The sequence below is a fragment of the Podarcis filfolensis genome, assembly GCF_964270895.1.
Source record: "Podarcis filfolensis genome assembly, chromosome: 14".
NCBI lineage: Eukaryota > Metazoa > Chordata > Lepidosauria > Squamata > Lacertidae > Podarcis > Podarcis filfolensis.
Genome location: NC_139616.1, coordinates 31198492 through 31212147, shown reverse-complemented (window position 1 = coordinate 31212147; position 13656 = coordinate 31198492). Strand labels below are relative to the sequence as shown.

The 13656-nt window shown below is 42.8% G+C and overlaps 1 protein-coding gene across 9 annotated transcripts in view; it reads right to left on the bottom strand.

Annotated features, from left to right (window-relative positions):
- Nucleotides 1–13656, bottom strand: part of USP7 (ubiquitin specific peptidase 7) — an 84766-nt gene that overhangs the window by 2511 nt on the left and 68599 nt on the right. For 5 of the 9 annotated variants that reach the window (XM_083584799.1, XM_083584796.1, XM_083584798.1 and 2 more), the window contains 15 exons: nucleotides 12749–12883; nucleotides 12531–12632; nucleotides 11185–11290; nucleotides 10155–10253; nucleotides 9612–9704; nucleotides 9321–9388; nucleotides 8533–8633; nucleotides 7012–7165; nucleotides 6207–6274; nucleotides 4848–4956; nucleotides 4680–4757; nucleotides 3974–4074; nucleotides 2721–2820; nucleotides 1996–2115; nucleotides 1524–1595 (listed from right to left, as the gene is read on the bottom strand). In XM_083584799.1, coding sequence (XP_083440925.1) covers nucleotides 1524–1595; nucleotides 1996–2115; nucleotides 2721–2820; nucleotides 3974–4074; nucleotides 4680–4757; nucleotides 4848–4956; nucleotides 6207–6274; nucleotides 7012–7165; nucleotides 8533–8633; nucleotides 9321–9388; nucleotides 9612–9704; nucleotides 10155–10253; nucleotides 11185–11290; nucleotides 12531–12632; nucleotides 12749–12883 — 1506 coding nt within the window. The remainder of the gene's footprint in view (nucleotides 1–1523; nucleotides 1596–1995; nucleotides 2116–2720; nucleotides 2821–3973; nucleotides 4075–4679; nucleotides 4758–4847; nucleotides 4957–6206; nucleotides 6275–7011; nucleotides 7166–8532; nucleotides 8634–9320; nucleotides 9389–9611; nucleotides 9705–10154; nucleotides 10254–11184; nucleotides 11291–12530; nucleotides 12633–12748; nucleotides 12884–13656) is intronic. The other 4 variants (XM_083584803.1, XM_083584797.1, XM_083584802.1 and 1 more) reach the window with 1 other exon arrangement.

The window sequence follows — 13656 nt, the reverse complement described above, 5'->3', positions numbered from 1 at the left end:
AAACAGGCCAAAGCTAGTGTTCCCATTTAGTTGTTTACTATCAGCACCCCCCACACACACACACACCGTAGACAAGTGCCAATTCCCAAGGTGGGCAACCTGGCGACCTCCACTGGCCATGCTGGCAGCTGGGGCTGACAGCAGCTGGAATCCAACAACATCTGGAGGGCACAGGGGGTTCAGCTGTGCTGGGCTTCTTGCCTTTCCCATTGCCAGGACAGTAAAATTTGATCTCCTATTACATTACAAGCAGGATCCCACTATTCTAGCACCAGTGGAGATGGCCCCCTGGTGTTGCCCCTCCTTGTGCCACCATGACTGAGGTGGCTGTCAACTGACTCACACTTTACCTTACCTCGCAGTGCCACTGCGTTTCCTAGCGGAGCCCAGTGGCTGCTTGGATTGAGGCATTCACTATCTTTAATGTCCCGCAATACAATGCCGTGGAGCCCCCCCGGCAGAATTATGGGGAATTAAGATAGAGGTGATACAGGACTGATGGGAAGTGTTTGGTGGGGTTAATTTTGGAGGGGGCTCGCTCAGTGGTTCTCACCATCTGTGCAGGGACTGGCAGGGGGTGGGGAGGCCGGGCTCTACCAGCTATTGATATATGCAAAATATAATAATGATGATGATGATACTACAGTCATACGCTGGAAGACGAATGGAATCCGTTCCAGAATTCCGTTTGATTTCCAAAATGTTTGGAAACCAAACTCGGCTTCTGATTGGCTGAAGGAAGCTCCTGCAACCAATCGGAAGCCCTGTTGGACATTCGGCTTCCAAAAATAGTTCGCAAACTGGAACACTCACTTCCGGGTTTACGGTGTTCGGGAGCCAAAATGTTTGACAACTAAGCTCTTTGAAAACCAAGGTACAACTGTAGTAGTAGTAATAATACAGTGGTATCTCGGGTTAAGTACTTAATTCGTTCCGCTGGTCTGTTCTTAACCTGAAGCACCGCTTTAGCTAATGGGGTCTCCCGCTGCTGCTGCGCCACCACTGCACAATTTCTGTTCTCATCCTGAAGCAAAGTTCTTAACCCGAGGTACTATTTCTGGGTTAGCGGAGTCTGTAACCTGAAGCGTATGTAACCTGAAGTGTATGTAACCCGAGGTACCACTGTAATAATAATAATAATAATAATAATAATAATAATAATAATAATACCCTGCCCATCTGGCTAGGTTTCCCCAGTCACTCTGGGTGGCTTCCAGCACAATATAAAAACATAATAAAATGTCAAACATTAACAACTTCCACAAAGGTGGTTCCGATACACAGATGCTGATGCCAAACCGGGCAGGACTTCCTAAAATCCCACCCTGAAATTGCAGAGCATCAAAATATGCAGAGAGCGACTTCCTGTGTGGGGACGCAGGGGGAAGAGGAGCACTTGCAGAATTATAAGAGACATTCATGTTGGCAGGGCTAACATGTTGGCAGGTCTAAAAGACGCAGGTCCCTTCAGAAGCTATGCTATGCTGAGCAAAATCTTCCTGAGTGATCTGCTGAGGCAATACCTTTTCAAATTCCTTCTCCTGGATGTCCAGCACTGTCTGAATCCTCTTCATCACCTCTCGAAAGTGTTCACCCTAGGCAGAAAAGCACAATCCCAGCCGTACAAAAAAATTAATGCCAACCAAAGTTCTGAAACCTATGTGGCTAAAGATGCCACTGAACATGTAGTAAAATGTACTTGGCCAAACTTGGGTATCAGCGAACCTCTAAATACAGACAAAAGGAACTAGATGACCAATTTATGTAAGGCCACCCAAATCACAGAAGCTGAATATAAACTGCACACAAGAAACAATGGCCGCAGGTGACTATTGCTACTCCTGGATAATCCACGATTTAATGCAACAAACTTTCCCTTCTAGCAACACGTCTTCTCCAATGTGGTGCCCTGCAGCAAACCAGGAGGGTACAACATTGGTGAAGGCTACCACCTGTGTTGCAATAGTACATAGTTAAGAGAAACAGGACTCTCACCTGGTGTATCCTTAGCAAGAAAGGAGTGCCAAACGTCCCAAAAACCTCTTTCTGGAAATGAGCCACTGTGATGAGCATCTCATTCTCCTTATCTAGATCTACCTGGTCCAGGGGGATTTCCTGCATTCAAAGACAGCAGCACACGTTGCGCATCAGGCAGATGTACCACCAGAAACAAAAGAAGACACAGGCAGAAACAACAGCAATGGAAACGGAGTTTTTAAAAAATGAAACTCATGAAATAATGAAAGCCACAGCAGCAGCACAACTTCTTCAATATTCTCTGTGTGTCTAGAGATGAATTGGGCCCTGATAAGGAGACTTCCTGGTTCCTCTTCATTGGGGTAGGAAGAAGTAAGCCCCACCCACCTGGAACTTAGTTGGGGAAGGTTGCTGCAAATGCTAATGAGGTAGAATGACCACTATCCATTGTTGCTATTTTATATATTTGATTTTTTATTTAGAAAGATTTATAAATTGCTTAACCAAACATGGTGCTTACATAATGAAATTGGGCACAAAACACAGCTAAAATAAAAAAAAATTAAAACACATACAGAGAGCGAAAAAATGGAGCAGAAATTTAAAAATGGACATAGTTAACTAAACTAACCTAGAATCCTGCTCTAGACACATTATGTCTGCCAGTGGCCTCAATAACTGAAAGTTTGAGCTATTAACTATGACAGTTCAAATATTCACATTTCACACCACACCACACTGACCTCTATTCGAAACGTTCGACTTGTTGCTGGTGATAAACACTCTAACAATTCATCTTCCTGATGGACACCAATTATTTTGTAACTTACAATTTCTAGCAGCCTTAACAAAGGAAGAGAAATAGATTACGTAAGAACACTAAGTATTAGGGTTAATGGTCTATATAAACCAACAGTGTCATGGGGCAAATTTCCTTTTGCACTGACTGGGCTTGTGCAAAAGCAGTTCCCAGCACATGGTACCCAATGTCTTAAGTGGAGCAAACATCGAGTTCAGCTGAGCTAGTTCTTTTGCCCTCCAGATGTTGCTAAACAACATCTCCCATCAACCCCTGCCAGCTTTGGTCTCAAGACCGATGGAAGTTGTAGTCCAACAACACATGGAGAACCAAAAGTTTCCCACTTCTTTAGGGAGTTTTGGTTAATGTCTGATGCTGGAGATACTTTATTTGACATTTGGAATGTTATTAGGTGAACTGTGGAAGAATTCATTCAAGAATATGGGAAAACATTCCAGGTTTACAACAAAACAAAGATGTTTAGGTATACCAGTGCTTTTTTCTTTAAAAAAATGTTTAAGAGTGGTCTCATTTCCCTACTCATATTGAAATAAAGTCCCTCAATGAGGCCAAACTTAGATTCACAAAATGTTTAGCGGTATGCGTACCCCTGCATCCCCCCCTCCTGAAAAAAGCACTGAGGTACACACATCAGCCTTACTTACATGTACAGCAGTCGCAAAGGGAAAAGAAGAAGAGGAGTTTGGATTTGATATCCCGCTTTATCACTACCCTAAGGAGTCTCCAAGCGGCTAACATTCTTCTTCTCCTTCCTCCCCCACAACAAACACTCTGTGAGGTGAGTGGGGCTGAGAGACTTCAGAGAAGTGTGACTGGCCCAAGGTCACCCAGCAGCTGCATGTGGAGGAGTGGAGACGCAAACCCGGTTCCCCAGATTGTGAGACTACCGCTCTTAACCACTACACCACACTGGCTCTCAGGGATTATGGCTGGCCTTCTCACCCAGCCCATACATTGCAACCCTGTGCTGTTCCTGCCCTCCCCTCGTCCAAAGAACTCCCTATATGCACAAGCAGGGAACTGGTGTCCAGGGCAGGACTAGTGCAGTGATCTGCTTGGAGCAGGCTGAGAAGTGTAGCTTCTTTATGGAATACCTTCATGAGAGTGACATGCAATAAGGGCTACCCACACAGCCCTCTCAAGAAGTGATATGAAAGTAAATGAACAAGTACTTGCCTTAATTTCCCTGAACCTCTCTCAGCAAGTTCTACAGCTTTTTTACATTCATCTAATAAGTCCCGTACACACCCATGCTTGTCTGGATATAGTGTTATTTCCTAAACAAACAATAAAGGGGCAGGGAGAGAGAAGGGAATCAGTCAAGAAATAAAATGCTATGGGAAACACGAGGAAATGAAGCATAAAATATAAAAAGTTCTTGTTGCTACAGGCAAGGGTCAAGACCTGCCCAGGGACTCCCCTGAACCAAAATGAATGAGCACATCTGTTTCCATGACTTTCAACATGGGGCTTGCAACATAGGCAACTTCCCTCCAAAACACGTACAGCTTGTCTATTAATTACACCCTTTATGTGACACATAATTGGACAAATTGGAACCCTGTTGTGCAATTACTCAGGTAGAAGTTCACACAGGGAAACCACAATTTTATGGCACTGAGTAATGACATGAAAGACCAATACTTTAGACAGAAAAAACTCATTCTCAGTTTTGGAAATATCAAGGCATTGTATTTTTGCATTATGAGAAAAACGGATGTCAGAATTTGAATTTTGTAACTAACCAATATTTTGCAATCACTGCCTCACAGGAAACAATTGTGGGGCAAATTTTAATCTGCGAATGCATTTAAACTAATCCTCCAATCCTATTTCTTTGATTGAAGGCTAGGTTCGATATTTTCAAGGAAAAACAACTTACCTCTTCTCTAAACTGGCTGTTTAACCATATGCACTTAAAACTTCTCCTGTTTTCAAAGTCTGTGATTTTCATTTTAAGCTAGGGAGGAGAGAGGGGGGAAAGAAGTGTTGTCATTATGCAGATGAACCAAAGAATCTTCCTCCATATATGGACAAGAAAGTCTCCTACCTGCTGATAGTAAAGTTTCTTGGGCTGTCTAGGCTTGAAGAACTGCAGGAGATCTCTTAAAGTTCCATCATAATTATGTCTAAGAGGGTTACCTGGGCCATCTCTGTAACTGAACAAGGAAGCCAGGAAAGAAGATTTTTGAAACACAAAGTTAGTTCAGTGCTCACAATCTGTACAGTTGGGCGACACAACTGAGAAAACCCCTACCCTACCCCAGTCACTATCCACTAAACTTTAGATAGCCATAAGGCCCAGAAGAGGGCTTCCAATGAGAAACGAAGGGCTTAGGCAGGCCCATATTCATCTGCAGAGAGTTTCTTGGACCATCATCTTAAGATTGACATATTACTGTCAGTGCTGCTGCTATAACTTTTACCATATTGACTATAAAACTTGAGAAAGAGTCATATTGACTATAAAACTTGAGAAAGAGTCAAAAGCTGCATCACTGTCTTGTGTTTTAATTGATGCAATTGTGATACTGTGCTTTGTTCCAAGCTTTCAGTCTGTGCAAGGTTCCCTCTCATTATGTTCTTTCTATATATGACAAAAGATTAGAGATTTGAGGGAGAGGGCACAGAACCAGGTTACTCTAGGGCAGTGTTTCCCAAACTTTTCTCAACCATGGCCCTGTTCCGAACTTTTTTTCCTTCCTGAGCTCCACCACCACCATCATACCGGAAAGGGACTGAAAATAGAGACACTTGGGGGGGTGCCCCCCTTTGAATATCCTGGGGACCCCCGGTTGGGAAACACTGCTCTAAGGAACGGTGCAGAAGCAGTTATGCAGATGTTACCTTTTTGACTCTATTTATCCTGAGGTAGTTAATTTTAGCCTGCTTTTCAATCCCATTGGATTCCCTGCCACAAGTTAGTTCCCTGTGCCTAGACTTAAGACCTCTCCAATTCTCTCAGACCTAGCACTGACAATGCTTAGGACCTGGGTTCTCATGTGTAAATGTTTGTAATCAGCAGGCACATCTACCACAGGAACTATAACTTAGATTTAGGGCATTAGCAACTTACCCCAAAGACTACTACAGTCATACCTCGGGTTGAAGTAGCTTCAAGTTAAGTATTTTCAGGTTGCGCTCCACGGCGACCCGGAAGTAACGGAGCACGTTATTTCCGGGATTCACCCCTCACGCATGCACAGATGCTCAAATAATGACATCATGCGCATGCGCGGAAGCAGTGAAATGCAACCCGTGCATGCGCAGACGCATGTTACGTTTCCTTCAGGATGCGAACGGGGCTCCGGAACAGATCCCGTTCGTACCCAGAGGTACCACTGTACTGTGCTAAAACTGCATAAAAGGCACTACAGCTGAAATATTAATTCAGATGATTGCTTCTTACCCTTGGGACTTGAAAAACTGTAGTAGCATAGGGTCTGTATTCAGCCTTTGGGCGACTGTCTTTGCAACCTAGGAAAATAAATGTTTTAAAAAATCAGAATAGAAAGAAGCCCAGTATTTGGTAAAGGTAAGACAGTGAATTTGAGATTGCACTGGGAACAGTCCACAATGCTTAGGTTTTCTCACTTTTGTCTGAAAGATACGTGCTGCTAATGAGCATTGGAGCCCTTTTAGTACATGAAGGGGCTCATGGTTTGCTTTAATTTTAAGGAAGAACAAAGTTACAGTACACGTGCAGGAGAGAACAAAGTGGAAGAGGTGACTATAACATGTCAAGTTGGAGAAGGGTGGTGCACTGTCAGAATACCCCACCAGGTACAGTACACTGAGCTAAATGAAGCAACTGTCTGGCCTGGTTTAAGGCAAGTTTCATATGTCTCATTCCAGACATATTTTATGTGACTACTACAATCTGGAATAAAGGGGCATTATTTTCAAAGATGTTCGCCAATCTGATGGTTTTGCACCTAATTTCATTGATGGAAACGTAAGGGAGTATATTTAATACAGTATACCCGCAACTTACGCACATTCAGCTTTATGAGCTCGGCAAAAAAAAAAAAAAAAGTGTGTGTGTGTGTGTATATATATGGCAGAAAAGAGGCAGAAAGGAGACAGGCGTCCAGGAAAAAAGGCTTTGGCAATCCCACCCACTAGGGAACCCAATGTTTTTTGACTATACACGGTTTTAGCTTTAGGCAAGTTCCCCAAAGATAACCCCTGTGTAAGTTGAGGGCTTACTGTACCTGAAAATAATTCATTCTGTTGGATAATGTGACAACAAAACCGGGATCATTGGGGATGGTCTTGTCACAGAAGATGACATCAACTCGGTGGTAAAGGTCTCTGAAGTACTCTTTTGCTGTTGGTAGCTCACTGCTATCGTTCTCAGGGTCATCCCTGTTAACAGAAAAGATTGCAGCTGGTTTAACTACACAAAGGTTGTTTTTAAAGCCTTGAAGCTTTTTGCACGGCCTTCAGAAATAATCCAAAGCAGCTGAATAGATCTGTGCTGCATAAAGGGAGTTTCTAAACAAAGCACAGACAGGTCTAGATCAGTGGTTCCCAAACTTTTTGGGCCATTCCCCAGCCCTGCCTGGGGGTTCAGCAAACTTATCCCCAGTGTCCCTTACCCTATAAAAAAGCATTATTCAGAATAGCTGTTTGCACAACACACTAAGGAAGATAATAACACAATAAAATTCAAACCCGTAACAATGAATTGCACATTTATTAAAAATCCAGTTTGAAACGATTTAGTTTAATTAATTCAACAAAATTTATGAACTTGATCCACAGATGATATTGCATGAAAAGCATCTTTACACATTCTTACTAATGAAAACGTAAGTGTGAAGAAAATTAGCTTAAAATATTTATATATAACCTCTTACCAAACCTCCACCTACTGTAACTAATTTATAGGAATATCAATAGCTATTACCAATAATTGGCCATCTTGTGACTTGTGACAACTCAGAATAATAAATGCAAACAAACAAACAAACAAACATGACTAAAGGAAATCATTTTGAAAGTGATTAAGAGCAGCAGGTTTAAACATGAAGCAAGGAAGCTTGTTTGCTCTAGGCTCTAGACTGGTCAGTCATAAAATCAATCCACACACTTGGAGGGGCCCAACTTCAACACCCCTGCTGCCCCCTATGACTCTTAGTGCCCCCCTCAGGTAATCCCACTGCCTGCCTGGGGAAAGAACTGCCCACTTTGGCAACCACTGATCTATATGAACATATATGAGCCTATTTCTCTAGGAAACAGGGGGTTGACACATTGATCCCTCCAAATCAACCATTTATGGTGAAAATTACATAATCTAAACAGAGTCTTTATAGGTTCAAACCAGCATTGGGAACCTTATGTCAAGGATTGCATTCCACAAACCAGGGTGAGTGAGGCCAGAATCAGCAGTGAGTAGTACTGGAGCTGATGGTGAGCCACGTATTTTCCTTTTTTGCTAACTGTTTCTCTCCCCACTTTATTCTCTTCCATCTTTCTTCCAGCTGCCCCCAAACCCGCCAAAGCCACGCTCCCCTGCCCTGAACACAACAATAATCAAATTTGCCTGGGAGATTTCTCCACTTTAGCCTATCTAGGACAGGTGGGTGCAGGGACAAGGAGGGGTTGGTAGTTCCTGACCACTGGTTCAAGCTATCAAGCAGACTTCTATACCAATTCTATTAATAATAAAAAAAGCACTGCAAAGCTTGTGTGGTGAATGATTGTAGTAAGCCTCAGTGATAACCTACTTTTGAAACACAATGATGTCACCATCCATGAGTTCATCAAGAGCTTTGTCAAGGGAAACATCATAGTCCTGAATTCTCTCCGTTAAATTCGGCTTAACTTCCTGAGGCAGAAAGGAAAGAGATATCACAAGACAGTTATCATCAAGGAGGAACAAATTTCCTTCCTATCCAAACTTTAAAATGTTTGTGTTTTTTCCATTCATACATACACAGTGCACTGTGACAGCAGCCACAAGGAGAGGTATCAATAGTACACACACCAAACACTCCAAAGACAAAGTGCAGACAATGACATCTCAGCTTCATAAGCCAAAACATGAAGCATCATTTTGATTACACACAGCCCTTTTACACAAGAGAGGAAGCAAACCAGGAAGGTTCATTAATTTCAATGGGTCTACTCTGAGCAGCACATTCACCTAATGATGTTTATAACAGAGCAACACTGGATTCCACAAAGTATTTTTAAGCTGGGTGAAATTTATGATTCAAATGGTATATTTTAGGGGGGGGGGGTATGATCACATTATTGACACCAGAGAACAATTTCGTAAAGTCTGAAACAGTGTAGTTTTTGTTAGATGTGAGCTTTTCATTTTAAAGAAAGTAATTTTGCAGAAATTCAATTTTTCAATAAATTCCTTAGTTCAGGTTGCAATGTGTCTATCTTGCAATCAAGGAATTTTGAGACTCCTTTGTTGTAATGATATGCAGTACTTCAGCAAAAGTTTCTAAACGAACAACCATAACATTGTGACCTAGCTTAAGGAATAGTAAGTGATCCAAACCTCATAGAGGATAAGATTAGATTCTTGGGGAAATCCTGCTCTTTCACACATAACCGGCAGCAAGTCACCTTTAAGGAAAAGGAAAGAAAGAGTATTTACCATTTACTACTCCAAATTTGGGAGGGGACAGACATCTCTTACAACATCCTGCTTTTTAAACATCCCATCTTCAAGTTTATAACACAACAAAGATAAAATGATGAAGCTACTCAACCAGCTGAGTTCAGGTAGGCTGTAGCACTAACATATGTAGTTCTACAACATTTTTCAACTATAACCTTGCGGACTTACGTATTTTGCAGGATATAGGTGTGTAGATATGTCCACAATAATTCAAACTCCGTGTCTTTGGATCATACATCTTCAGGAACAGCATTACATCATCTACAAATTGAGAAACAAAAGTTTGTAGCAGAAGAAAGCCTCCAATTGAGGACAAGTTACTTTTGTGCAGGTTAAGGAACATTTTATTTAAATCAAGAAGAGGGGAAATGGTATGGATACTTCGTTATCCAATGAAGTAGTTCCATTAGCACAGGGGTGGACAACCTCTAGCCCAAGGGCCAAATATGGTCCTTCAGGCCCCACCCCTCACTGGTCTTGCTTTTCATCCAAAATGGTTTGCCCAGTTGGAATGAGTCCTTAAACTCTGATAATACCATTTTTCTCTGAATGGACGATAGAGAGGGGTGTGTACCTGCAGAAATGAACCTACTGTACACAAAGGTAAAATTTACATTCACTCTTCCACCCAGGTGCACCAGGCCCACTGGCAGACCAATTCTGCGTTACAAAGACGTCTGCAAATATGACATGAAGGCTGGCAATATCTACCCTGCCGTGTGGGAATCCCTTGGAGATGACTGCAGACAGTGCCTGGAGACAGACAGACAGTTCGTGCATCCGTACCAGTGACCACAGGAGGAATGACCACTAGGAGGAGAGCAGAGAGAAGAAACGCCATGGTACTTCTGCAGCAGCACAACCGGACACCTTCACATGCCCCAGCTGCAACAAAACATGTCTCTTCCATATCAGTGTCTACAGCCACAGCAGGCGCTGTAACCTTCCAACAGTTTGACTTCACCCCCCAAAGGTGCACTCCTCCGTTGTCTCCAGAAACAGACACATGCCAACCATGGCCCTCAGAAGGTTGTCCAGAAGGGAATGTGGTCCTCAGACTGAAAAAAAGGTTCCACATCCTTGCCTTAGTGCAACAGAACTCTTCCCTTTCATTTCTCCATGCCCTACCAAATCTGTTCTGGAGGGTTGGGGAGAACCACAAAACAGATTTAGAAAGAGGCACAGGATGATGAGAGGGTTGGGAGGATGGGCAGTTCTGTTGCACAGCCAGAAGTCCTTGAGATAATAGAACTACTTCATTGAACACTATCCTAGGTATTAAAGAGTTTTTATTATCAGGCTCTTATCTACCTAAAGGGATTTCTAAAATGCAAATTTGCAGTCTGTGCTGTAATTTCAAAGTGACAGCTATTTATTCACTCTCAGAACAACTTTGTGTCACCTGAAAACTTGTACACTCCACTTCCAAGCAAAATGGATACAAAAGTCATAAGCTTCCGTACATTCCAATGGCTGGGATCCAAATGGCTTGGATATACCTAGTGGAATTTTTGACTTCTTCGCCTTAAATGGAAGATTCCCAGAGCATAATGGACACTACATGCGAAACTTCCCTCAGGTTTAAAAGAGGCTTGCCATGTGGTACAGGGAACTGCTATTTTGCGGGGAGAGGGGAGTGATTTTATCGGTGATAACAAATACACAAAAAATAACTTGGATATATGGGAAGGTAGCCACAAGGATCTTAGGACTCAGGTCAACATCTTAAATGTATGCTTACGGTCTTTGTCAAACTTAGGTAATGTTGCTCCTGTAGCAGCCATTTCTGGATCTACAGTTTCTAGGAATATTGTCCATGGATTTTCATTGTCACTGAGCTCAATCATCTGTGAAGTTAAGGAAAGACACCAGATTGGGGTGGGGAGGGGAAGAGGTCACACTGTGAAGAAAGGCTTTCTTCAGTATATATTTGTTATGGCGGCATCAGGTTGTTTGAAAGTGTGAAATACTGCTGTGGGTTACTTAGAGGAGGGGCGAGATAAAAATATGACAAACAACAAACATGCCTACATCAGCCCCACAGCTGCTTAAGAGAAAATAATAATCTCTTTTGGACATATAGGTTGCTGGAGTCATTGATCAAGGTGCCCTGAAATATAGAGATGTGACAGAACATAACAAGAGCCTGGCTGCTGGATCAGGCCAATGGCCCATCTAGTCTACCACCTTGGTCTCACAGTGGCCAAACAGATACCTATGGGAAGTGCGCAATCACACACCCCTTCTCATGCCACAACTCTCTTCCAACTAACATCCCCAGCAACTGGTACAGGGGAATCCCCATTTATGCAGAGGTTCTATATCTGGACGTGCATGAGTAGGGATTCCCCTGTTCTGCCCCCGCCTCTTTTTGGCATTAAAGATGGTGCGTCTGTCAGCGGTAGTGCGTGTGCTGATCACACACAAGTGGGGAGGCCCTGCCTGTATTCACAGGCATATTGCCTCCCACAGTGAAGATAGAACACAGTCAATGTGGCTAGTAACTTTTAATCTGTGAAGTTATCTAACCCCCTTTTAAAGCTATAGAAGTTGTCGCCATTCACTACATCCATCTAAAGGGGCAGTGATAAAGCATTTTCCTAGTGAAGTACATCTCTACAATGAGATCCATGTTTTGGCTCTGTTTAGATCCTGCTGCATATCCACCTCTACCCTCTCCCCTATATCAGAATGCACTGAGGCAAGAATAGGTGTTCTAACATTTCAAAACAAGCCATGCCTTTCTAGCATCTGAACAGCAATCTTGCCAACCTCCAGATGAGACAATTCCTTACATCCCACTTCTACTGAAGTTCTGGAAACGCTGCCCTATTATCCAGAGGCTATAAAATGATTATTAACTTTCTGGAGGACCTGAGTTACAAAAGAATTAAACATTCAACCAGGACTTCACTGACATGTGCAATGAACAATTGTGATTAAGCATACACAAGATGGATGCCCTAATCTGAAGCGCTACATTAAGAAAAAGAATCTCTTATTTCACTGGTGCATGTTTTACTGCTCAATGCATAAGTGCTACAACAAAATTTAGAATTAATATTCCCTCTACCACGGCACACTCACAGTTTTATTGCCATCAGCTTCGTTGTCTAACATGGCTGGCCTTTTTGTCCCATTACTTCGGGCTTGCATTGGCCACAACCGTATTTGATCTTGTGGAAAGCCCTACAAAGGTGATGGTGGGGGGTGACATTTAGAAAGAGGTCAGACATTACAGAATTACAAATGTTCCATAAAAGGCAACACAACTGATTGGATAAGATCTCTCACAGAAAGCTCACCATTGTTTGAGACAAGTTTTGAACGAATTCTGCTAGTGTTGAATTTTTCAGCACTTTGAACACAGTGTATTTCACTTTTTCTTCATCATACATGTCGTTGCCTTGATGGCCACAGAACTGGTCCTCTGTTACTATCTGAAATTACAAAGCATGATTTGTTATGGAAATCACCAAGCAACTGCAGCAGTTCACAATTGAAGCTTAGCCTCTTTTCCTTTAGGCCTTACCACACCACAGGGTTGAGGAACCTTTTGGCCCTCCAGATGTAGCTCAGCTACAAGTCCTATCATCCCTTCCTGAGGCTGATGGGAGTTGCAGAGTTGAACATTTGGAGGGCCAAAGTTTCTCCACACCTGACTTATAGGATCATGGCATGCCCCCGACCCATGTAAATCCCAGTGTGAGGATCCGAGCAGTGGCACAAAAGGACCAGGTTTCACTGTGCCAACATTAATGCCCAGTTTGGGTTCCAGCATCACAGCTGTGCTCATGTGATTTCAATGACCTGCTTGGTACAGAAGGCTCAAGCAAGGGGCTCCTACACTGCTCAGTCTAAGAATCCTATGGATGTATGCAGTGAAGGCCAGCCCACAAAGTGGTTATTTCTTGTAGCAAACATAAGGATTCCCTGCCAAGGCAGTTCTGCTGAAATTTTCAGACATCCTACAGTTGCAGCAATGCAAGCTAGTGTACAAACATCTGCAGTGAAAACTGGGGTACTACTGTGGTTCGACGCATGAACTGTGACCTAGAGGTCCCTGGCTGACATCTAAGCTCTTATAGGCAAGTCATTCTCTTTCAGCCGCAGCTCCACATGCGTAAGATGGAGTAATAATGTTAACTTATATTAATAAAAATTATCACAAGGAATTGAGAGGGAACCTATACACATTGTTTGGGGAACTTGG